Genomic DNA, 23,668 nt, shown 5'->3' on the forward strand with positions numbered 1-23,668 from the left:
TGTACCCCTACCCATTCACCTGTGAAATAAAGTACAAAAAAAAACACAACACATGGAAAAAGTATTTTATTGCACAGCTCCGGGGGTCTTCCGTCTTCGGGGGTCTTCTCGCCGGACTCCTCCGCTATGTGTGTGTAGCTCTTTTGCTAGCGGAGGAGTCCGGCTTTCTTCCTCCCCGCCGCCGGCCTCTTCTCCCGACTTCGGGGGTCTTGTCCCCCTCTTCGGTTCTTCTGCCGGGCCACCGCGCCTGGTCCGGTGGCCCGGTCTTCTGTCGCCGTCTTCTGTTCTTCTGTCGCCGTCTTCCGTTCTTCTGTCGCCGCCTTCGGTTCTTCTGCCGGGCCACCGCGCCTTCTTGTAGCTCTTTTACAGGCGGTGGCCCGGTCTTCTGTCGCCGCTGTCGTCGTCGCCGCCGCCGCCGCCTTCCGTTCTTGTTCTTCTTCTTGTTGTTCTTCTTCTTCTCCTGGAGATGTTGACTCGACGAGCTCTCCGGCCGGAATGCCAGAGCTGCGCTGTGCGGTCACTTATATAGTGACAATGGGGCGGTGTCACATGGTATATGTCACATGGGTTGGTCACATGGGTTGATGTCACATGGGGACTATGACATCGTAAGGGGGCGGGGTCACCATGTGACCAACCCATGTGACATATACCATGTGACACCGCCCCATTGTCACTATATAAGTGACCGCACAGCGCGGCTCTGGCATTCCGGCCGGAGAGCTCGTCGAGTCAACATCTCCAGGAGAAGAAGAAGAACAACAAGAAGAAGAACAAGAACGGAAGGCGGCGGCGGCGGCGGCGGCGGCGGCGGCGACGACGACAGCGGCGACAGAAGACCGGGCCACCGCCTGTAAAAGAGCTACAAGAAGGCGCGGTGGCCCGGCAGAAGAACCGAAGGCGGCGACAGAAGAACGGAAGACGGCGACAGAAGACCGGGCCACCGGACCAGGCGCGGTGGCCCGGCAGAAGAACCGAAGAGGGGGACAAGACCCCCGAAGTCGGGAGAAGAGGCCGGCGGCGGGGAGGAAGAAAGCCGGACTCCTCCGCTAGCAAAAGAGCTACACACACATAGCGGAGGAGTCCGGCGAGAAGACCCCCGGAGCTGTGCAATAAAATACTTTTTCCATGTGTTGTGTTTTTTTTTGTACTTTATTTCACAGGTGAATGGGTAGGGGTACATTGTACCCCATACTCATTCACTTAGGGTGGGGGGCCGGTATCCGGGGGCCCCCTTCTTAAAGGGGGCTCCCGGATTCCGATAAGCCCCCCGCCCGCAGACCCCGACAACCAACGGCCAGGGTTGTCGGGAAGAGGCCCTTGTCCTCATCAACATGGGGACAAGGTGCTTTGGGGTGGGGGGGCCGCGCGGCCCCCCCTTCCCCAAGGCACCCCCCATGTTGAGGGCACGCGGCCTGGTACGGCTCAGGAGGGGGGGCGCGCTCGCTCACCCCCCTTTCCTGGCCGGCCGGGTAGCGTGCTCGGACAAGGGTCTGGTGTGGACTTGGGGGGAACCCCCACGCCGATTTTTTTCGGCGTTGGGGTTCCCCTTTAAGCCCATTCCAGGCGGCGGAGCCTGCGACGTCTCCTTCGCGGGCCCCGCCTACCTGTACACGCGCTCGAAATGGGCGGACTTGCCTCCGCCTTACGTGGGCGAGTCCGTTCATTTCAAAAGTTGAGCGGACTGTTTGGCAAACAGTTCGTTGAAACAGTCCGCTCGTGTGTGGGCAAGTCCGCTCATGCAAATTTTGAGCGGACTGTTTGCCCAAACTGTTTGACGAACAAGGTTGGGCAAACAGTCCGCGCGTGTGTACGCGGCCTAAGAACTACAGGCCATATGCCATAATGGAAGACCAGACTTGTTTATTCATTCACAAATACCTGGGGGGGGGGGTGGGGTTTATCAGGAGGGGTTTCTGCAACATGTTACACCCTAAATATGGATGTAACATGAACTTAGCCTTTAAGACTTCAACTCTTTTTTTATACTATATGATAAACATGTATGTGTACATTTTTCTGCAGGCAAGGAACAAGGTGAGTGGGGAGCTGGCTGCTGTGAAAATTGTCAAGGAGGAATCTGGTAAGTCTGATCTTCATTATATGCAAAATACACAACATACACATATTATGCTTTTTTTTACTATGACATCATCTGAAACCTACAGAACCAGCCATGGGGGTTTGGCTTTCAAGTAAAATTGTACTGGATATGCACATACTGAAGTAATGTAACTCATCCTATATAGTACTATTGGCTGAATCTTTTACTGAGTAGCTCCACCAAACTGGATCCATTATCACTGCTGCACTATTTGACCCACTATAAGGTAGCCTTGAATACTTTTTTTTATCAGCCCATGCAGCCAATCGGCCACAGCATTGATCAGTGTATTCTGATGGCAGAATACAATTATATAGCAGGGACGATTTCCTCATGCACCTCCAATGTGTGGATGGGGGAATCAGAAAACATGGAATCATGTATGGCCAGCTTTAGTCATTAGCACATCTACCTTGAAGCACTGGGGTCCTCCCGTTGTGTCCTAGACAAGGCATGGAGTTTGCATCTTCTTCCTCTTTTTGCAAGGGTTTGCTCCCACACTCAAAAGACATGCTTGTAGGCTGTAAAACTTAAATAAATAAATAAAAAAAACATATTATACATACCTGCTGTTTCCAATGGTATTTCACTGAGTGGCCCCGCTTCTGCTCCTGCCCCCCTCTTCTGGAGTCCCCCGCCAATGCTCTTCCCCTCCTCGCACACCACCATAGGAAGCCACTTCCTATGGGAGTGCACATGCGGGCTCGCTCCCGACCCATGCTACATGCATCTATAGACACACAATGTGGCTTGTCCTCACTCTCAGCTCTCGGGGTTTGATTGACAGCCAATGTCTCCTGCCTCTGACCTGTGAATGCAGGAAGAGAGGAGAGAGCTGCTAGCGGCTGTAGCTGGAGGGGTGGGGCATACAAACAGTGGGACATTTTCTACCTACATACAGGGAATGCATTAAGATAAAAAAAAATGACTGGCAGTTTTTATATAGACGTATTCTTTTAAACTTTTTCTCTGACTCACATTTTGATTACAGTTCAACTCTAAGGATTGCAACAAAACCTTTTTGTGTCTGTGGTTTTGCACAATTTATACCATTGTTTAACACCCTTTGCGTTTCCTAAATGCACCCCACTCAGTGGTAATGGCACCCCAAACGTGGTTACAAAATGTGTGTTTTGCTGTGCGGCAAACATGCTACAAACATGACAAAACATGTGCTGAATTATGCGATTCGCTCTACATCCAAAAAGTTTGTGGAGCTTCTTTGGGGGGAAAAAAAATGCGTAAGGAAAAATGGGACTGGGAACGCTACGCTACGGGAAACAAGAAACTTTTGGCTTGGGAAAACTCTAGAAGGGTGAGATTTTTAAGGCACAGCCCAAAACATTTTTTTAATATAGTACAACCATTTTATAAATCAAATTCAAAAGATAAACATAATTTTTGCCCACTTAAATATATAAAAAAAGTGAAGTGAGAATAGGGCCTTACTGTGCCTTGGATTTGTAGTGAGCACCACCATACTTGTGAGCATAACTCAGAGCTCACTTCCTCATATAAATCCATCTCAGGACTCGCCTACCCATCCATTGCACTGTGCTCTAGCTATATAATATATATATATATATATATATATATATATATATATATATATAGTAAATGGCAACAAATAATTTAGTTAAGTGCAGTGACTACACAATATTGCATTATATATTTATATATATATATATATAAATATATATATATATATATATATATATATATTATACAATATACATTATATTATATATAAAACATATATTATGTTTTCAGGTTAATTTAGATTTCCACCACTGATTATGACCTCTTTATTTAAAGCAGACCTAAAGTCTTATGCCGCGTACACACGATCACACCAAAGTCCGATCGTCTAGAACTTGGTGACGTACAACACATACAACAGGACTAGAAAAAGGAAGTTCAATAGCCAGTAGCCAATAGCTGCCCATGCGTCGTTTTTGGCCCGTCGGACCAGCATACAGACGAACAGTTTGCCCAATAGAATTGATTCCGTCGGAAAGATTTAAAACATGTTCTATTTCTAGGTCCATCAGAATTAAAAAAAAAAAAAAAAAAAGAGTCAGATGAGGCCCACACAGGATGGGAATATCTGATGAAAAGATTCCGTCTGACTTTTTCTGCTGGAAAGTCTGACCGTGTGTACACGGCATTATAGTCTTGCATACTGAATACCTATAGTCTCATATACCTAAGGTCTTATATATAACGCACTGTTGTATAGATGGCCCCCACAACAAAGCTGGAAAATCAATAACCTGTGTAAAAAAAAAAAAAAGAAATATAAAAAAAAATAATTGGATTTTTATCATATTCTGGTGATAAAAAACCTACAGTAGGTGGCATGTTTTCTTACTGAGGCTCCTTAGCTTCATGAAAAACAACCTTGCATAAAACTTTGTATCTCCTGGTTCTCTGACTACTAAATTGAATGCATAATCCAGCTGAAAAGTGTTTTCAAAAATAATAAGTAAAAAAGTACAAAGCATTTTCTCAGGCACACCTGTATCATAAAAATATATCTGCACAGTTGCCTCTTTTGGTCCTTATCCCATATTCATGTGGCTTTTCATGTGGTCCCTCATTTGGGTTCTCAGACAATTCCTTTGTCCCTTTTTCTTGTATAGTCAAGCAGTTGTATAGTCTTTGTTTTAACTTTTACCTACATGTAAGCCTATAATAAGGCTTACCTTTAGGTAAAAAAAAATATCTCCTAAACCTGTATGGTTTAGGAGATATTCCCCTCGCAATGAGCCGCTGACTGCAGCGGCGCATGCGCACAGGGGATTCATGGCTGAAAGCTCGGCAGGCGCCGGACTCTGCCAGAAAGAAATCTCCTGTGCATGTGCGCAAGAGTGACGATATCGCAGCTCCGCCCCCACTCACAGCGCCGGAGCCGCGATACCCGTAAGACACGCTAAGGGAACATGTCAGCTCCCTCGGTGTGGATCGGGTGAGATGTCGGGGGCCTCGTTCTAAGGTAAGTATTTCATAATGAGCTAGTATGCGGTGCATACTAGCTCATTATGCCTTTTGCCTTACAGGTCTGGACAAAAAAAAAATGTCAGCGGGTTTACTCCCCCTTTAATAAAGAAATTAAATCTAAAGCCTTGTACACACGATTGGATTTTTGGCAGGGAATTGTGTGATGACAGACTGTTTGCCTAAAATCCAACCATTAGTACGCTCCTTCAAACAATTGTTTTCCAACTTTCCGCCAACAAATGTTGGATGGCAGGCTAGTAAATTTTCGGCGGACAACGGTCTGTTGTCAGATTTTCGTATCGAGTGTACAAAAGTCGCAAGTACAAACACGCATGCTCAAAAACATGACATTAGCAGAAGGTGCCCAAAAGGTGGCGCTCAAAAGCTGAAATTTCACATAGTACGTCACTATGTTTGTGTTTGTTGGCCAACAATTGTGTACTGTTTGTATGCAAGACAAGCTCCCGGCATTTGCCCTTCGGACAAAAGTCTGACGCCAACAATCCGATCGTATGTACGAGGCTCAAGTCTGAAGAATGTCTGTTCCCAAGAGTGACAATTGATTTTGCAAGTGAATATTGAAGCTGAAGTGTATATTGTGGGTGGCTGAAACGTATGTTCTTTGCCTCGCTATTTTGTGATTAGGGATAAGCTCAATGTACCTGGGTTTGGTTTTTATAAGTATTTGGCAAACTATATTAAAGTTTAGGTGCTAAGTCCAAACCCCATTGGAGTCAAGGGGGGGCAAATGTTAAATAAAACAGTAATGGCCATTTTCTAAGCTAATATTCAAAGGATTATCAAGCAAATGGAAAAGCGGGGCTGAGCACTGCCCAGGGAAACATGTACTAAAATAAAAATGTATTTTAAAAAATTGTGTGTGACGTGGAGCACCAATTTTAATATTGCTTAATGGGGAACATTAAAAATGCAAAATTCTTTTAAATAACATGGCTGGGGGGTGGCCTGAACCTGTCTGTGAAATAGTACATCTGTATGATGTATACAAACTTCTACTACAAAACTCATATTTACAAAGGACAAAAAGCTGTTTGTATTGCCAGCTATGGCCACTTGCTTCTGTTTGTCAACAAAGCAATCCATACCAAACCTCATCCTAGATGTGGATCTGGTATAGATATTAATGGATGGGACCCCATACAAAAAAACAACAACATGGGTCTTCCCCTAAAAAAAAAAAAAACATACCAGACCCCATTCCACGAAGAGGTTCAAGTATAGATGTCAAAAGGGACCAAAAAAAATGAAAAACCTCCAAGAAGATGTGAGTTTATCCCTAAATTCTATACCAGACTCCCTGGCAAAAAAAAACATAAAAGCATGCATGCAGTCTGGTTGGTCAGGAAAAGAGAGAGGGAAGACGATGCCCCCTCCCCACTTTTGAACTTTACCAAACTTCATGCCCTCAACATGGGGGTACTCCCCTACGAAGCACCTTCTTCACATGTTGATAAACACAAGGGCCTCTTCCCCCAGAACCAACCCTTAACTTTTCTAATATTCAGTTAATATTATATTAATATTATTAATATTATTCTCAATTGAGTTATATTGTTAAATATGTGTTTGATACAAACTAATGTTTAATATTGACAAAATTATCTCCCTCTATATAGTAAAAAAACAATGGAAGGGAAATAGTTCTTATAACTTCTAAATGACTACATTTGAGGCCTTTATCATATTATTTATCCATCTTGATCAAGTTGGAGATATATAATGTTTTTTTGATTGAAGGCAATTTAGTACTGATGCTATATATTATTATCCTATGCTCATCATTACATTGTAATAGTTATGTTTATTACCTGTACCTTGTAATAATTCAATAAAAAACGATTTGAATTCAATCCTTTGTAGCTCTTTACACTGGATCATTGCACTTCAATTGAAGTTAAAAAAATCCCCCTTGCTGCATTTTTGGTGCACGTTTGGTCCAGTAAAAAAAAAAAAGCACAAAAAAACGCATACCTCCATTGAAATGAATGGAAACCGTATCAAAGATGCATCAAAAGCACAAATGCAACCCTTTGGGAGGTTCTCGGGCCTGGGTTTGCCGGGTTGCATGACGGGGGGAGTTACATTATATTCAATGGTGCCCTTCTAATCAACTCAGCACAGTGCAAAAGGTTCCTGGTGGACTTCAGTGTGATTTTGGCCCCGTGGACTTCTGTATTGTCTCACAGAAGTCGCATCGTCATACATAGGAGGCATTCCTATGGGACTCTTATCCCTTTCCTTACTCTATTACTTTGATTGTTATATCCTTCCTTCAGTCAAAAAATCGATCAAAATAGGGATCAAACGACTGAACAACTGAAGTAAGAATGGATCAATCAAACGGAAGGAGGGATTGAACGATTGATTGAAGGAAGGACCAAAACTGCTTCAGTGTGAATCTAGCCTTTAGGCAACAAGGATGACCAGTGAGGTGAGTGAGGGTCAAGAAAAAAACATCCATCAAAGTTACAGAGGAATGCTTCTTGTCTATGCTGGTGTGATGGTAGGATAGCATGGAGGTCTCTGTTGGTCTGGGATTGCACTGAAGTTGGAATGTGGCGTGATTTCATTGTCAATCAGTTCCGTGGGCCCGGGCTTGGGAGCCTCTAAAGTTGCATCAATAGTCACACCATAAATCACATGAAAATCACATTAGAATATGCGTTGCATTACATTTAACGCAATGCAGAAAAAAAAAGTGTGAAAGTAGGCCCTAGGGCTTGTTTACACTTGCTTCGACTAACACCTATCTCTTAAACATTCTTTTTTTATGTGTTTTTGATGCTTCTGAGATGCTTCAGTGATGCTTTTTTAACTACTTAAGCCCCGGACCATTTGGCTGGCCAAAGACCAGATAGTTTTTTCGGCACTGTGTCGCTTTAACTGACAATTGCGAGGTCGTGCGACGTGGCTTTCAAACAAATGTCCTTTTTTTTCCCACAAATAGAGCTTTCCTTTGGTGGTATTTGATCACCTCTGTGGTTTTTATTTTTTGCGCTATAAACAAAAAAATAGCGAGAATTTTGAAAAAAACACATTATTTTTTACTTTTTTGCTATAATAAATATCCCCAAAAAATATGTAAAAAAACATTATTTTTCCTCAATTTAGGCCGATACGTATTCTTCTACATATTTTTGGTAAAAAAATTAGCAGTAAACGTTTATTGATTGGTTTGCGCAAAAGTTATAGCGTCTAGAAATAGGGGATAGTTTTATGGCATTTTTATTATTATTTTTTTCTTTTTACTAGTAATGGCGGTGATCAGTAATTTTTATTAGGACCGCGACATTATGGCAGACACATCGGACACTTTTGGAGCGATATTGGGACCATTCACATTTATACAGTGATCAGTGCAAATAAAGTGGTTGTAAACCCTTACAAACCACTTTGACCTACAGGTAAGCCTAGATTAAGGCTTACCTGTAGGTCCAAGAAATATCTCCTAAACCTACACGGTTTAGGAGATATTTACTAACAGACAGTCCCCGCGTGCAGGGGGAACTATTGCCATTAGCAGCATGCCGCTGCTAACGGCGGTATGCCGTTAGTGGCGGCTCCCATGCGCATGCGTGGGAGTGACATCATCGCTGCTCCGGAGTGACCGGAGCAACCATACCTGGAAGAAGATGGACACTCCATACTACAGGGAACAGCAGTGACATCGCATAGTAGCCCATAATGCTTTACCTTTGCAGGGAGACAAAGAAGAAGTAAACCCATCAGAGTTTACTTCCTCTTTAAAAATGCATTGATTACTGTGTAAATGTGACTGGCAGTGAAGGGGTTAACCACTAGGTGGCGCTGTAGGGGTTAAGTGTGTCCTAGGGAGTGATTCTAACTGTGGGGGGGAGGGGCTGTGTGTGACACGACACTGATCACTGCTCCCGATCACAGGGAGCTATGTTCAGTGTCAGTGTCATTAGGCAGAACAGGGAGATGCTTGTTTACATCAGCATTTCCCTGTTCTTCCTCTCCGTGAAACCATCGCGGGTATCCCCGTGGACTTTGAGTCCCCGGGACCCACAATCACGCTTGCGGAGCTCCCGGTGCGCGCGCACATGCCCTTCTGCCACAGTACATCTGCATGAGGGGTCGGGAAGCGGTTAAAGCCTTAATGGAGCTTGGCAATGCCTGTGTGTGTTGATTTTCTATTTGTTTTAAAGGGAGCCAGTAGAACCACAGGTCATTAGCACCCCTGTTCAGCAAGTCCCCAGTTTATTAGTACTCTCATTCAGCAGATCCCCTGCTCAGTAATACCCCTGCTCTGCTGATGCCCCACTCAGTAGTAACCCCCAGCTCTGCTGATCCCCCTACTCAATCCTTTGACTTTCAAATCCACCTCTCTCTCTGGTCCCCACTCAGCTCCTTCTATATTGCTCCCACGCTGCTCACCATGTATGACATCTGCTAGTTTCTCCTGCCCTGGTCCCCCAAGTTTGCTGATCCTTTGAAGCTCAGTCCTCTCACTCCAGGTTCCCACTCACCTCATGCTATAGCTTTCCCATGTTGCAAACCACTAGAGTAGTAATTGATCCTTTTTCATGAAAATCATAAAACATTTTTTATATTGCAACACATGCCATGCAACTTCATTGTAGGCTCAACTCGCCACCTGAACAAAGCTAAATGTGTTTTATTAAAAAGTTGTCAGCAGTATATGCATTCAACTTCAAAACCAAAAAATAAGAAGGCCCTAAGACATTGCTCCCATGAATGAATAAGGGGTACTCCTTAACAAAAAATGTAAATAAAGACACTACACTTTTTGGCAAGCCCTTTATATAAAAAATCTAGAACCCCAAAAATGTCCCACGCTGTACATACCTCGTCAATCATGATGTTCAACAATGCAGGTCCTCATCAATCAGGATGAATGATGCCCAAAGACGTGCCAAAAGAGAAAAACACCAACCGACCGACACATTGCATCCTGTCACTACACTCACTGTGAATGACAGCTCTACTCTAGACATGTGCATGACGAAAAATTTAGTTTTGTTTAGAATTGTTAATCTAGTTATTTTGTTTAGTTAAATTCTGTTGATTCGTACTATTCGTATTTGGAATTCATATTTGGAACTTTTCAAATTAATTTTTTTTTTCCGATTTTCTATTTTTCAATTCTAAACGTTCAAATCGATAAATTTTGAATCGGTCGAAACGAAAATGTTATTTTTTTCAAATCCAATGTGGCAAACTGAACAAACAAAAGAAAAATCTTAATCAAATGATTACAATGACTCTTTAAATCACCTTTGGCTTAACAAATTCAGCATTATTTCAAAATGGTTCTCTAATAACACACACAGTCTTTGATTTCAGAAATATGCTTACACTTTGAATTTGAATGGAATTTGGTGTAAAATTGGATTCAAATTTCAATTTGAATTTCGGAAATTCAGACAAATTTAGTTTTGTCATTTGGAGCATTCGGTAAACTTTGTTTATACTGTAATTTGAGTATTTGGATGTATCTGAATCTCCGACTAAATTAAAATGTGTCCGAATATTAATTCGGAACAAAACGAACCGCACATGTCTACTCCAGTCTCCGCCACTAATGTAAACATAGGGGTTGGGGTATAACCAGTGATGTAAGTGGTGAAATGGGGCCATATTTGGGCCACATGTCTACTCCAGTCTCCGCCACTAATGTAAACATTGGGGGTGGGGTATAACCAGTGATGTAAGTGGTGAAATGTGGCCATTGAGCAACAATGTCAGACACTATCCTTGCCTGTTTACACAGCCAGGGATTCCCAACCAGCAAATGAATTCACAACAACCGATGACCGTGAAAGTTATCATGTATAGTAGCAATAGAAAAAATGCTACTACATGACGATCGGCTCCCGCTGAATGGGCTAAAAGTCCAAAACTTTAGCTCATCCCTATTTTTGATAAAAGATGTCCTTCTCCTCCCATCTCATAAAGTTGGGGGATAGGTTTATATGTAGTCAAACTACTGAGCAAAGGATTGCTTGAAGGTTGTATAAATTGAAGAAAATGAATTATGAAGTTAGAAAACATGTAGACCATTCCAAATATAACATATTGGTTGAGAAAGTGGGACTGAGGAGTACTCCGGTGTAGTGCCAGTTGGTTTGGAAGAGAGTGAATTGTTAAGGATTTTACCTTGAAATAGTGTGCTTAGTGTATTGTAGAACCCTTACATTTTGGCAGAAAGATTATTAATGAAGATTGGGCAGCAAGATTTTAGCAGATACCATGGTGGAAAACAAGCTAGTATACAGTACAATCATAAGATAACTCCCAATTCGTGATTTCTTCATATCCCAACTGTGGTTCTTAGTATGTTTTTTTTTTGCCAAAAAGCAGACAAAAATATTTTAAGGACATGACCCACAAATTTAACTACAGACATGGCACACAAGATTTTCCAGCAGGGCACATGTTAATTACTCAGATATGTGATCTTGTGGTCCTAATACAAATGTAAGACATGCTAACGTGACTTCTTGTGGTTCAGATGACTTCCTTATCAAGTTTTGTTCTCCAGTCTCCACCTAGCTATACACAGCTGACTGTCCCATATTAGCAGACGCTTCCAGCCTACGCATTAATTGACTGCAACTCTGCAGAAGTTATGTGGGGATGGTGTCATTTAGCTCAAGTTGTCAATGTGTGATATAGGCCCCGCAGCACCATTTATCAGAGAAAATATCTGCTTATACATCATAGTGGAAGAAAGATAGGATCTTTCTGTCTTCTACATAATCTTGTGATCTTCATGTTTCATTTATTGGTAAAGAAAAGTGAAAAAAACTATAGTTTGGTTTTAAGCGATCACATATTTGTATTGTTGCCCCCCCCCCCCCCTAAATCTCTACCCTCACTCCCTGATAACCCCCTTATTTTTATACATTATACATACTTTTTTTTCTCCCTGCAACCTTCTGCCTTCTCCAGTGATGTCACAGGTCCTTCATCTTGTGCTTCTTACATACTGGACTTACAAAAAGTGGTTGAATGATGTAAGGCATCATTCAGACTAAAAGAATGGCAACGTCTGGCAGAGAGGAGATACTGCAAAGTAGGTGGGGGTGCAGATTGAAGGTTTGTATTTCAGCCAGAGGCACCTTTTTTATTTTTGAAAGGTGAAGCTGAGATTTAATGCAGGATGGAGGTATTTACATGTGTAGCTCCTTGTCTTAAACAGGAGCTACCAATAAATCTGGCTGTGCTAGGTTGTAGTTAAAGGAGAAGTACAGCCAAAGCACTGTACTCCTGTTACTTGTTGTCAGCAGACAGTGGGCTGCTGTCTGCTGACGTCATAGAGCCAGTCCAGGCTGGGGTAAGATAGTGACCAATCAGTGTCATAACTAGAACCTTCAGGGCCCCGATGCAAGAAACCATGAAGGCCCCCCTGACCCCCAGACAGAGCCATTTTCTCAGAGTCCAGTGGCGGTACAACAGGGCCCGGTCGCAAGTGGATGGCTGCATATAAAGGAATCGATTTCTCCATCTTCCCCCACTTCTCCTCCTCCCTCCCGCAGGCATTCAGAGGCTGCAGGAGGAAAATGGAGAGATTGGTTCCTCTATATCAGTGCTTCTCAATATTTTTCCAGTCAGGGCACTCTTGACATATACCCCTAGGGCAGTGGTCATCAACCCTGTCCTCAAATGGCACAAAATAAATGGCACTCAAATGGCACAAAATAACAAAAAAAGTAAATGTGCATAACTATTCACCCCCCTAAAGTCAATACATTGTAGAGCCACCTTTTGCAGCTATCACAGCTCCAAGTCGCTTTGGATAAGTCTCTTTGAGCTTGCCACATCTTTCCACTGGGATTTTTGCCCATTACTTCTTGCAAAACTGCTCCAGCTCCTTCAAGTTGTATGGTTTTCACTTGTGAACAGCAATCTTTAAGTCTGACCACAGATTTTCTATTGGATTGAGGTCTGGGCTTTGACTAGGCCATTCCAACACATTTACATGTTTCCCCTTAAACCACTCAAGTGCTGCTTTAGTGTTTGGGGTCATTGTCCTGCTGGAAGATGAACCCCGTCCTAGCCTCAAATCACACAGAGTGGTATAAGTTTTGCTCAAGAATATCTCTGTATTTAGCACCATCCATCTTTCCCTCAACTCTGACCAGTTTCCCAGTCTCGACTGCTGGATGGTGTTCTTTGGGTGATGTGATGTGTTGGGTTTGCTCTAGACATAGCATTTTCTTTGATGGCCAAAAAGTTACATTTTAGTCTCATCAGAGAAGAGCACCTTCATACATTTTGGGAGTCTCCCAAATGCCTTTTCACAAACTCAAAATGTGCTATTTTGTTTTTTGCTGAAAGAAATGGCTTTCTTCTGGCCACTCTGCCATAAAGCCCAACCCTATGGAGAGTACAGCTTATTGTCGTCCTATGTACAGATACTCTAGTCTCTGCTGTGGAACTCTGCAGCTCCTCCAGGGTTACCTTAGGTCTCTGTGCTGCCTCTCTGATTAATGCCCTCCTTGCATGGTCAATGGGTTTTGGTGTGTGGCCGTCTCTTGGCAGGTTTGCTGTTGTGCCATGTTCTTTCCATTTGATTATAATAGATTTGATGGTGCTCCTAGGGATCATCAAAGATTTGGATATTTTTTTATAACCTAACCCTGGCTTGTACCTCTCAACAACATTGTCCCTTACTTGTTTGGAGAGTTCCTTGGTCTTCATGGCAGTGTTTGGTTAATGGTGCCTCATGCTTAGGTGTTGCAGCCACTGGGGCCACTGGGGCCTTTCAAAAAGGTGTGTATATGTAATGACAGATCATGACACTTAGGTTGCACACAGGTGGACATCATTTCTCTAATTATGTTTGTGGGCTTCATAACCCTTTCACACTGAGTCACCCTAGGCGTCAGTGGTAAATTAGCACTAATTTTAGCGCTGCTTTACCGGCATTTTAGCGCCGCTATTCGGCCGCTAGGGGGTCAAATCCATCTGCAAAATGCTGCTGCATTTGCGCTTTTCCGGCGGTATCACGGTGCTGCCCCATTGTTTTCAATGGGCAGGAGCGGTGGAGGAACGGTGTATTCACTGCCCCTACACCGCTGAAAATAAGCTGCTGGCAGGACTTTTTGTAAGGCCCTGCCAGCGTGCTTTCACACTGGGTTTGCAGCGGAGGCTTTTTTCAGGCTCTATGCAGGCGCTATTTTTAGCGCTGTAGCACCTGAAAAATGCCTCAGTGTGAAAGGGGTCTACCTCTTCCTGCCGGTTACTGCACTGTAGGAGGAGACAAAGAGCACAGCACACACTGTATTTTCACTTAGGTCAAATCAGTGTGACAAGCTCCCTGCAGTGCCGATTACAGTTTGTCTGAGGATCGGGGAGCTTGGTCTTACCCACCCTTGCTGCTCCTCCTATCGAGGTATACACCAGACCAAATCGCATAAAAAACTGTACTCCGAATCCTTCAAATCCACTCTGTCCAACAAGATAACTACAATAACCTTAAACCACTCTACGGAGGAAACACTCAACTCCCTGAACAGGGCATTGCTGCAATCGGCAGACTCGGTAGCACGAAAACGCAGGGCTCTCAGCAGGAAGAAAAACTCTGGATGGTTTAATAGCTCCCTCGCCGTACTAAAGCAAGAACGCAGAAGAGCAGAAAGAACATGGAGAAGAAATACCACCAAGGAAAACCACTTTAACTGCAAAGGTCTCACAGAGAATTATCGGAAAGCAATCTTCAAAGCCAAAAAGGACCACTTCTCATATACAATCTCAACGGCCGCAAACCAACCACGGGAACTGTTTAAACTGGTTAATCAATCAATGAATCCGGTGTGCCTAGAACCCCCAGAAAGTGAATCCCAGGATTACTGTGACAAACTGTCGGATTTTTTCATCGATAAAGTCAAAACCATCAGGGAAACAATCTGTCACAAGAAAACATCCGACCTCAGCCAGCAAATACATAAAGAGGATGTCTGCACCAACATACCGCAACCGCCAAAATTTTCACTATCCCCAATTACCGTAGACACTGCAAAAAACATCATTAATAAACTGCGTGACAGTACCTCACCTATTGACATCATCCCCACAAAACTACTGAAAGAATGCTCCGACATCGTGGCTCCAACCATAACCCACCTCATAAACCGATCATTCCACAAAGGGATTGTTCCCAGCATCCTCAAACAAGGCATCGTCAAACCTCTACTCAAGAAACCAAACCTGGACACTCAGGATCCAAACAACCGTAGGCCAATTACAAGCCTCAACACCATTTCTAAGATCATGGAGAAAGCTGTAGTACATCAGCTACAACTCCACCTGGATACTCACAAACTCCTGGACCCACTGCAATCAGGCTTCCGCCCGGGTCATAGAACAGAAACAGCTCTCCTCAAGATTTGGGACGATGCCCTCGAAGCAGCAGATGATGGAGAGTCATGTCTCCTCGTACTGCTAGACCTAAGTGCAGCGTTTGATACAGTAGATCACAATACTCTACTCGTCCGCCTCACAGAAGTAGCCGGAGTCCAAGACATAGATCTCCAATGGTTCGCGTCCTTCCTAGGAAATCGGTCACAGACAGTGAAACTAGGAAAATTCCTCTCCGAAACTCGGGCAGTCACCTGCGGAGTCCCTCAAGGCTCTCCTTTATCACCCGTTCTCTTCAACATTTACATTCGCCCACTTCTCCAAATCATCAGATGCTCAGATGTCTGCTTACACTCTTAAGCTGACGACACGCAACTTTATTTCCGGATCAATGGAAAAAAAGATCACCAACAACGACTTGAAAACTGCCTCAAACCAATAGAGGACTGGATGACCACTAACTCCCTCCAGCTGAACGAATCAAAGACAGAGCTTCTTATCTTACACCCAAATCATAAGCCTGCAACCAAAACCTCCTGGTTTCCACCAACCGTCTTTGGGCAGACTATCTCCCCAAAGACCAAAGCGAAGAGTCTCGGGGTTATTTTAGACGCACAAATGTCAATGGTTGCGCAAATAGGAGCAGTAGTCAGTGGATCTCACCATCTGCTGCGCATTCTTTCGCAGAGTCATCCCTTTTATCCCAAAGAATGACAAAGCAATGGTAGTTGGAACAATCATCAATTCACGACTGGACTACGCAAACTCGCTTTACATAGGATTACCACAATATCAACTTGCGCGATTACAACTGATCCAAAACACGGCGGCAAGGCTGATAACAGGAAAAAAACCCTGGGAATCCATCTCTCCTTCGCTGAGGAGCTTACATTGGCTAACCGTAAAAAATCGGATCACGTTCAAGACCCAAATGCGTGCATAGAGAAGCTCCGCAATACCTAATGGAGAAAATAAATCATTACACACCAAACCGCAGTCTTCGATCAGCCAACAAAAACCTCCTCCTCGTGCCCAAAGCCCGGTATAAATCCAAGGGGGATCGGAGATTCGCTGTCCAAGGGCCTCGGCTATGGAATGCTCTACCAATCAACATCTTCTGGAAGAAAATCACCTGGCTTTTAGGAAAAACCTCAAGACCTTCCTCTTTTAGCAGATGATCAAAGCTCGCCACAGACCCTAGAGGCGATTCAGTTCGCATTGTGCGCTATACAAGTATTTCATTCATTCATTCATTCATTCATACAGGGATATGCAGGGGGTCCGGTCGCCATGGCGACCTCAGTGACCCCCTTGCTTCTGCCACTGGCGACAATATGGTTGGGATCATCCTACAACCCTGGTTCAGCCTCTTAGCAAGCTGTTGAGAGCCTGAGCCACCCACTCCCGCCCCCTCCACAGCCCAACACTCCAGTCGGGGGGGGGGGGGGGCAGAGCAGAGAGCTGGTGACAGACAACGGCTCTCTGCTCACGGAGCTCTGAGAACTGAGTGATCAGCGGTGTTTAGTCATTTGGTTCTCAGGCTTAGAGCCGGCAGGGGACAGATGCAGCATCTGACCTATGCTACATCCACCTAGGTAAGTATGATTTCGAAAAAATCTGCAAGTAGGTGGCACCATTACCTTTGGAATTAGAATGATGAGCTACAGTAAAGCTAGGTTATGAATATGCATACTTCTTTTAAGCCAATCAGAAGTTTCATGGCCACAGATGCATGCTTTGAGTGTGTGTGTGTGTATGTGTGTGTGTGTGTGTGTGTATATATATATATATATATATATATATATATATATATATATATATATATATATATACACATTTGGGGGGGTCAAGTGATCGGGTCCTTGGTCTGGTGTGGATGTGTGAGGAACAGTTGCATTGGGTAGGCCTGAAACCTAAGGCCTAGCCATGTGCTTGAGGTTCTGCAAGGGAGAATCTGTTTGTTGCCTGGAGGCATAAGGAAAGGGATGGAGTTGTGAGATGAAGTACTAGAGGTTACTCTTCCATGAGTCGGGGACTGTGGAGAGACTGGGAAAGAATCAAGATGGACTCATCTAAAGAATCCCAGCATGGTGTTGTGAGTTTTGGTTGCTATAGGAGAAAGCTGTTGCTACGTAGGTAGAGAACATTGGGTGCAGTCCTAAGGCCCTTGTTCTGTCATGCTGTCTACCTGAAATGTTTTGTCTTTGGAGTCTGCTGGTCTGTTTGCCTAGGATGTCCTGTGCCCTAACCCTCTCTCACTACATTTTGTTGTTGTGAGCAATAAACTCACTTATTTGTTCAGCCTAAAAGGGACTGGTGCCCATTCTTTATGCAGCTGCCCACACCCACCATGCCTAGGAACCAGCACCCTGAGGAGAAATGTCAGTCCTAACTGCAGCTGGGGGTCAGGGGGTGCTATACATGCTTCATCATGTATCATGTAATATCATATTTATGATATGACTATACTTTGGTTGTTTTATGCTAAGCTTCTTGTCTCTCCTGGACGATGGTATCCATAGAAGAATTACAGCACTTCTCCCCTAAACACTGTTTTATGGTCCATAGCTTGGCACCAATGTTTCTTACACATAGAAGGCAATGAGTGTTATAAAGAATATGTTCTTTGAGAAAAGTACAGGTGCAGAAATGAACTGCTTTCTTTAAATGTGTTTTATAATGTTGTGCCTTTTCTACGATGAAATTGCAAAGTTTCTGTAGACCTCTTCTCTGCTTGACCCCTTTTCTCCACATGTTTGTTCACTTCTAGTCTCCACTCATGAAATGGAGAGGTGGCCTCTGTACTGGTCTACTTTGCAATGAACAGTGCTCAGTAACATTAGCGCTGCCACTCCGTCTCCCAACTTGAGGTTAGGATTGGGTGTAGAATAGGTTATCAGCAGCAATGCCATCTCAGGAACGCAGCAGCACCCATTTTGGCTCATCTGTTGTCAAATGAGTTTTAACTCTGGAAACCGTAAAGCAAGATGATACAGATTTGCAGAGAATGGTTTAACAAACCCTGGACTTATGAGCTTTTTAAAAGGGAACTAAGTCCATTGATTTAACAGTTTCCTAAAATGTTACATTCAAGGTGTGCTGTGAATGATAATTGTCACAGTTACTTGTGCTGTCAACCAAACTGTCAAGCCATAAAATGTCTGGTGTCATAACTGATCACATTTCCAATGCCATGGCAACTGCAGATGACACTGAGGCTAAAACTGCAGCTTCCTTGGCTAATAGAAGGGTTTATTGTTGCTTGAAGGAACATGCTTTTTTTTCTTTTGCTTTTATTTCTCAGCATTTGAATGACTGAAGAATCAGATTGTTATGAAACAGACTGTTGAAAGCACCGTAGAGCAGTTTTGTACATCTTTTTTAACACTTTTTTTCTTTATCGTACATCATGGGACATAGGTACTTAAGTAATAACTTAATGAGTTATAGCCACCTTCAGGTGATGGACACTGGCACACCCTAAACAGAAAGTTGCCTCCCTATATAACCTCTCCTCCTACCAGGAGTAACAGAGTTTTTTCGCCAGTGTCTAAAGTATTGGTCATGAGTGAAGAGCTCCAAGCTGGAGGGATCCCATGCTGGCTTTAAACAGCCTCCATAGACCGGATCCATCCAATGTGTCATTAAGGTCAAGCTGCATAGTACCTGGGCCTTGCTTAACAAGGAGGTTTTGCCTGTAATGCCTCTCCTTGAGGGCTGGACCCCGGGACCCAGGACTCTTTGGTCATGCTACATTACCGAAAGTTTACCAGAGGGGTGCTATACAGGTCCAAGGCCACGGACTATAATAGGGACCCAGTCCTTGAAGGTTTGCTAACTCAGCCTGCCATGATGGGGGAAGTTTGGATCTGTCTGTTACAGCAGTATCCTGCAGCGATGAAAAGGTAAGGGAAGAAGACTAGGAACTCTAAAAAATCCACCTATGCTTTTTTTTTTCTTACATTACATAAAGTAATAATGTTGCCTAAAGTCTCCACTAAAGGGCGTAAATGTTTACCTTAGTATGTTGCTTCTCAGTAGCTCAGAAGTCCAGCCAAACAGCACATGTGTGGTCTCAAAAGCCAAGGGAGATCCTCATTCTGAACATACTCCCACCCCCTCTTCCCCCCCCCCCCCAATCAGGTGGTGCGGTGGCGGCTTTTTATTTAGAAATTTTTCTATTTCCCCACAGAAGTTTTTTTTTTAACTTCCCAGCGCCCAGCCCTCCCTTGCCTCTCCTCTCGCTCAAAGAGTGTCAGCCGTCATGCACGTGTGCAGACTAAGGGCTTTTTTTAAAAAGACGGAGAAAGGACGTTGATTGACGGAGGGGGCATGGCTTACGGGCATGGCTAGGAGGTGGCCCCATGGGCAGAACAAAAGTACACAAGGCACACGGCGCAAGCGATGGGGACAGAGACAGACGCTCACTCTCACAGCTCAACAGCTGCAGCAAACACACAGGTCGCTGGGGGCACGTAAGCGATGCATGGAATTTCCAGTACAGGAAACAACAAATTATCAGTGTGGTTAATCCTTACCTGCTTTTTTCTTATCAGGGAGCAGGATGAGTGTGTGACTACACCAATCTCTCCACACTCTGGTAAACAACTAAAGCTGAACTTTATTGGCATTTTCTTTTGCTAAACTATTTTGTTCAGCAAGTGTGTAAGTCACTACATTATCTTGTTTACTTAAAATGCCTCCGTTTTTTTGTGCTCAGCACTATCGCTCCCAAAAAAAAGACACCCCAAAGGTACCAAAAATTCCACCTACAGGCGCTGGGAATTTCAGTCGTGTGTTCACACTGTTATCCTCGCCTGAGTTACCAGATATGGCAAGCCAGGGTGAGTCATTGGGACTAATTGATGGTGCAACTGCTTCTCACATTTCAGCCTATGTACATGTGACTGAAAATGCATTTTCTTCTGTCCTCCAGGGCTTAGAATGAAGATTAGCGACTTTAATCGCATCCGCTATCCAAAAGGATAGGAAGCGTGTTAGATCCCCCTCCCTCACCTTAGACTCCTTATCAAGGGAACAGTGGGTAGAGGATAAGGGGTTACTCTCAGGTGATCAGGAAGAAAGGCAAACCGATTACTCCTCTGCAGAGGAAACAATGCTAGATGAACCTTTTTTCAGCCTCGCAATCTGAGAGATTGCTGGTACACTCTTACAGAGATGGTTTGTACCTCTTCAAGCTAACTCTAGCAGAGTCAGCTGATAGTTCTGTTTCCTCTTTAGGTTCCTTAAAGCCTTTACAGACTTTTCATGCATTTCCTGTATATGCACAAATACTCACAGAAAAGCAAGGTTTGGGGTTTTATTCAACAGACCCATTCTAGATCTAAAAAATCTAAATCAGTCCCTGAAGATCAGCTCCTTTCAATGGAGTTGATCAGGTCAGTAGTTTCTATCCTACAAAAATGAAAACTTCTGGCATCTATTGACATCAGGGATGCATATCTGCATGTCCCTATATTTCCCGCTCACCAAAGGTTTCTGCGGTTTGAAGTGGAACAACAGCATTTCAGTTTGTTGCCTTGCCCTTTGGGCCAGCAACAGCACCCAGGCAGCGTCAAAATATTGCTAGCAATATTCTATCTGCTTGGAACAAAAAGATCCAAGATTTAGACTTGCCAATGCGGCTGTCCTCAAGGGTGTTCCAATGCCTCAATTGATGGTTACTATCCCAGAATCCGCCGAAAGGAAAATCCCTCAGACCAGTTATCTGGAAAGTGGTAACGACAGACACCAGCCTTTTGGGCTGGGGAGCAGTACTAGAGAAGACAACTGTCCAGGAACAGTGGTCAAGCTGTAAGAACCTTGCCCATCAATATCCTAGAGATTTGTGCAGTTCGCCTGGCTTTGAAGGCCTGGACTTCCAGGTTACGGGATTGTCCTGTCAGGATCCAATCCGACAACGCCACAGCGGTGGCCTATATCAATCACCAAGAGTCTTGCATGCAGACAGAGCTGAACCATATTCTAACTTGGGCAGAAAGGAATATTCTGTGCCTACCGAAAGTCTTCATTCCGGGAATAGAGAATTGGCAGGCAGACTACTTGAGTCTCCAGCAGTTATTCCCAGGGGAATGGTCTCTTCACCCCAACATTTTTCAGGCTGTTTGTCAAAGATGAGGGACTCCGGATGTAGATCTTTTATCATCAAGATTCAATGTGAAGTTAGTCAACAGTGTGTCCAGGACAAGGGATCCATTCGCATGCAGAACAGATGCGTTGGTAACCCCGTGGGATCAGTTCTCACTGATCTATGCATTTCCCCCTATTCAGTTGCTGCCTCAACTGCTTTGCAGGATCAAGCTGGAAAGAAAGTCGGTAATTCTGGTAGCACCAGCATGGTCCAGAAGGTCATGGTATGCAGAAATTGTAAAGATGGCAGTGGAGGATCCATGGTCCCTTCCACCTCAGCCAGACCTGCTTTCACAGGGGACGATATTCCATCCTACACTACGAACACTAAATTTAACGGCTTGGCTATTGAAAAGCACATTCTGAAGAAACATGTGCTTTCTGGGTCGGTTATCTCTACTTTGATTAATGCAAGGAAGCCAGCTTCCAGAACTATATATTATAGAGTCTGGAGGGCTTATGTTTCCTGGTGTGAATCCAAGGGTTGGCACCCTCGGAGATATATCATGGGCAGAATTCTTGCCTTTCTACAATTAGGGGTAGAGATGAAGTTGGCCTTGAGTACTATTAAGGCTCAGGTCTCAGCTTTATCGGTTTTATTTCAAAGACTGCTTGCTACACATTCTTTAGTCTGGGGTTTTATGCAAGGGGTGATGTCCGGTGAATCCGCCAGTTAGATCACCTTTGAACCCTTGGTACTTGAACTTAGTTTTGTCAGTGTTACAAAAACAGCCATTTGAACCAATACAGCATATTCCCTTAGTCCTTCTGACAAGGAAGCTGGTGTTCTTGGTTGCTATATCCTCAGCAAGGAGGGTTTCGGAATTGGCTGCTCTTTCTTGTAAAGAGCAATACTTGATTATTCATGAGGACAGAGTGGTGTTACGCCCTCGTCCAGATTTTTTGCCAAAAGTGGTCTCAGGTTTCCACCTGAACCAAGATATTGTCCTGCCATCGTTTTTTTCCAAAACCATGTTCCAGGGAATAAAAGTTACTACATTGTCTTGATGTGGTAAGAGCAGTGACAATCTATTTAAATACAACTGCTCAGATTAGAAAGGCTGATGTCTTATTTATTCTGCCAGAGGGTCCTAAAGAAAGGACAGGCAGATTCGAAATCCACTGTTGCTAAGTGGATTTGACAAGTTATAATTCAGACTTATGATTTAAGGGATAAGATTCCCCCTTTTCAAGTCAAAGCGCACTCTACCAGGTCGGTTAGTGCTTCTTGAGCAATGCGTCATCAGGCCTCCATGGCCATATCTGCAAGGTCAACTGGGTCTGCAGTCCATACATTCCCCAGATTTTATCAAGTGGATCTAAAAAAGGGCATGATCATATCTCCTTTGGGTGCAGTGTGCTGCAGGCAGCAGTATAGGTCCTCAAGTCTGTTGGCGCCCTACGGGTTGTGTCTCCCTCCCCTCACATAGCATTGCTATGGGACGTCCCATTAAGTTATTACTTAAGGATCTGTATCCCATGATGTATGATAAAGAAAATAGGATTTTTATTACAGCTTACCTGTAAAATCCTTTTCTTGGACTACATCATGGGATACAGAAGTCCCACCTCACTTTTTTGGGGATATATGTATACATATATTGCTTTGCTACAAAAACTGAGTTACTCCTGGTAGGAGGAGGGGTTATATATGGAGGCAACTTCCTGTTTAGGGTGTGCCAGTGTCCATCAAATGAAGGTGGCTATAACCCATTACGTTATTAATTAAGGCTCTGTGTCCCATGATGTAATCCAAGAAAAGGATTTTACAGGTAAGCTGTAATAAAAATCCTATTTTTTTAAGGCTAAAATCCTTGTAAAAAAAAAAAATATATATATTTAGCCAGATAAATATATAATATTGTGTATAGATATTATGTAGTCCTCTCCCCAGCTAGCAACTGGAGCTACAGGTTCCTTTTCATATTTTCTTTATCTCCTGAGCACCTTTGAAGAAAATAAAAAAATGTTTACAGAACATAAAGTGTATGTGTAGTACCCTCTAGTGTGCTAGAGTAGGTAATGTTAGGATTTTTTTTAGCGTAG

The 23,668-nt window shown here is 43.7% G+C and overlaps 1 protein-coding gene across 3 annotated transcripts in view; it reads left to right on the forward strand.

The window, feature by feature from the left end:
* The window catches only part of MAP4K1 (mitogen-activated protein kinase kinase kinase kinase 1), a 250,064-nt gene that overhangs the window by 105,374 nt on the left and 121,022 nt on the right, over positions 1 to 23,668 (forward strand). For all 3 annotated transcript variants that reach the window (XM_077480613.1, XM_077480595.1, XM_077480604.1), the window contains one exon: positions 2,026 to 2,083. Coding sequence is in view for 2 of the 3 variants with exons in the window: in XM_077480595.1 (XP_077336721.1) it covers positions 2,026 to 2,083 (58 nt within the window). In the remaining variant the exon portion in view is untranslated. The remainder of the gene's footprint in view (positions 1 to 2,025; positions 2,084 to 23,668) is intronic.

The sequence above is a fragment of the Lithobates pipiens genome, unplaced genomic scaffold, assembly GCF_037356315.1.
Source record: "Lithobates pipiens isolate NorthernLeopardFrog02 unplaced genomic scaffold, aLitPip1_a1.2 Scaffold_1, whole genome shotgun sequence".
In the NCBI taxonomy this organism is placed as follows: domain Eukaryota; kingdom Metazoa; phylum Chordata; class Amphibia; order Anura; family Ranidae; genus Lithobates; species Lithobates pipiens.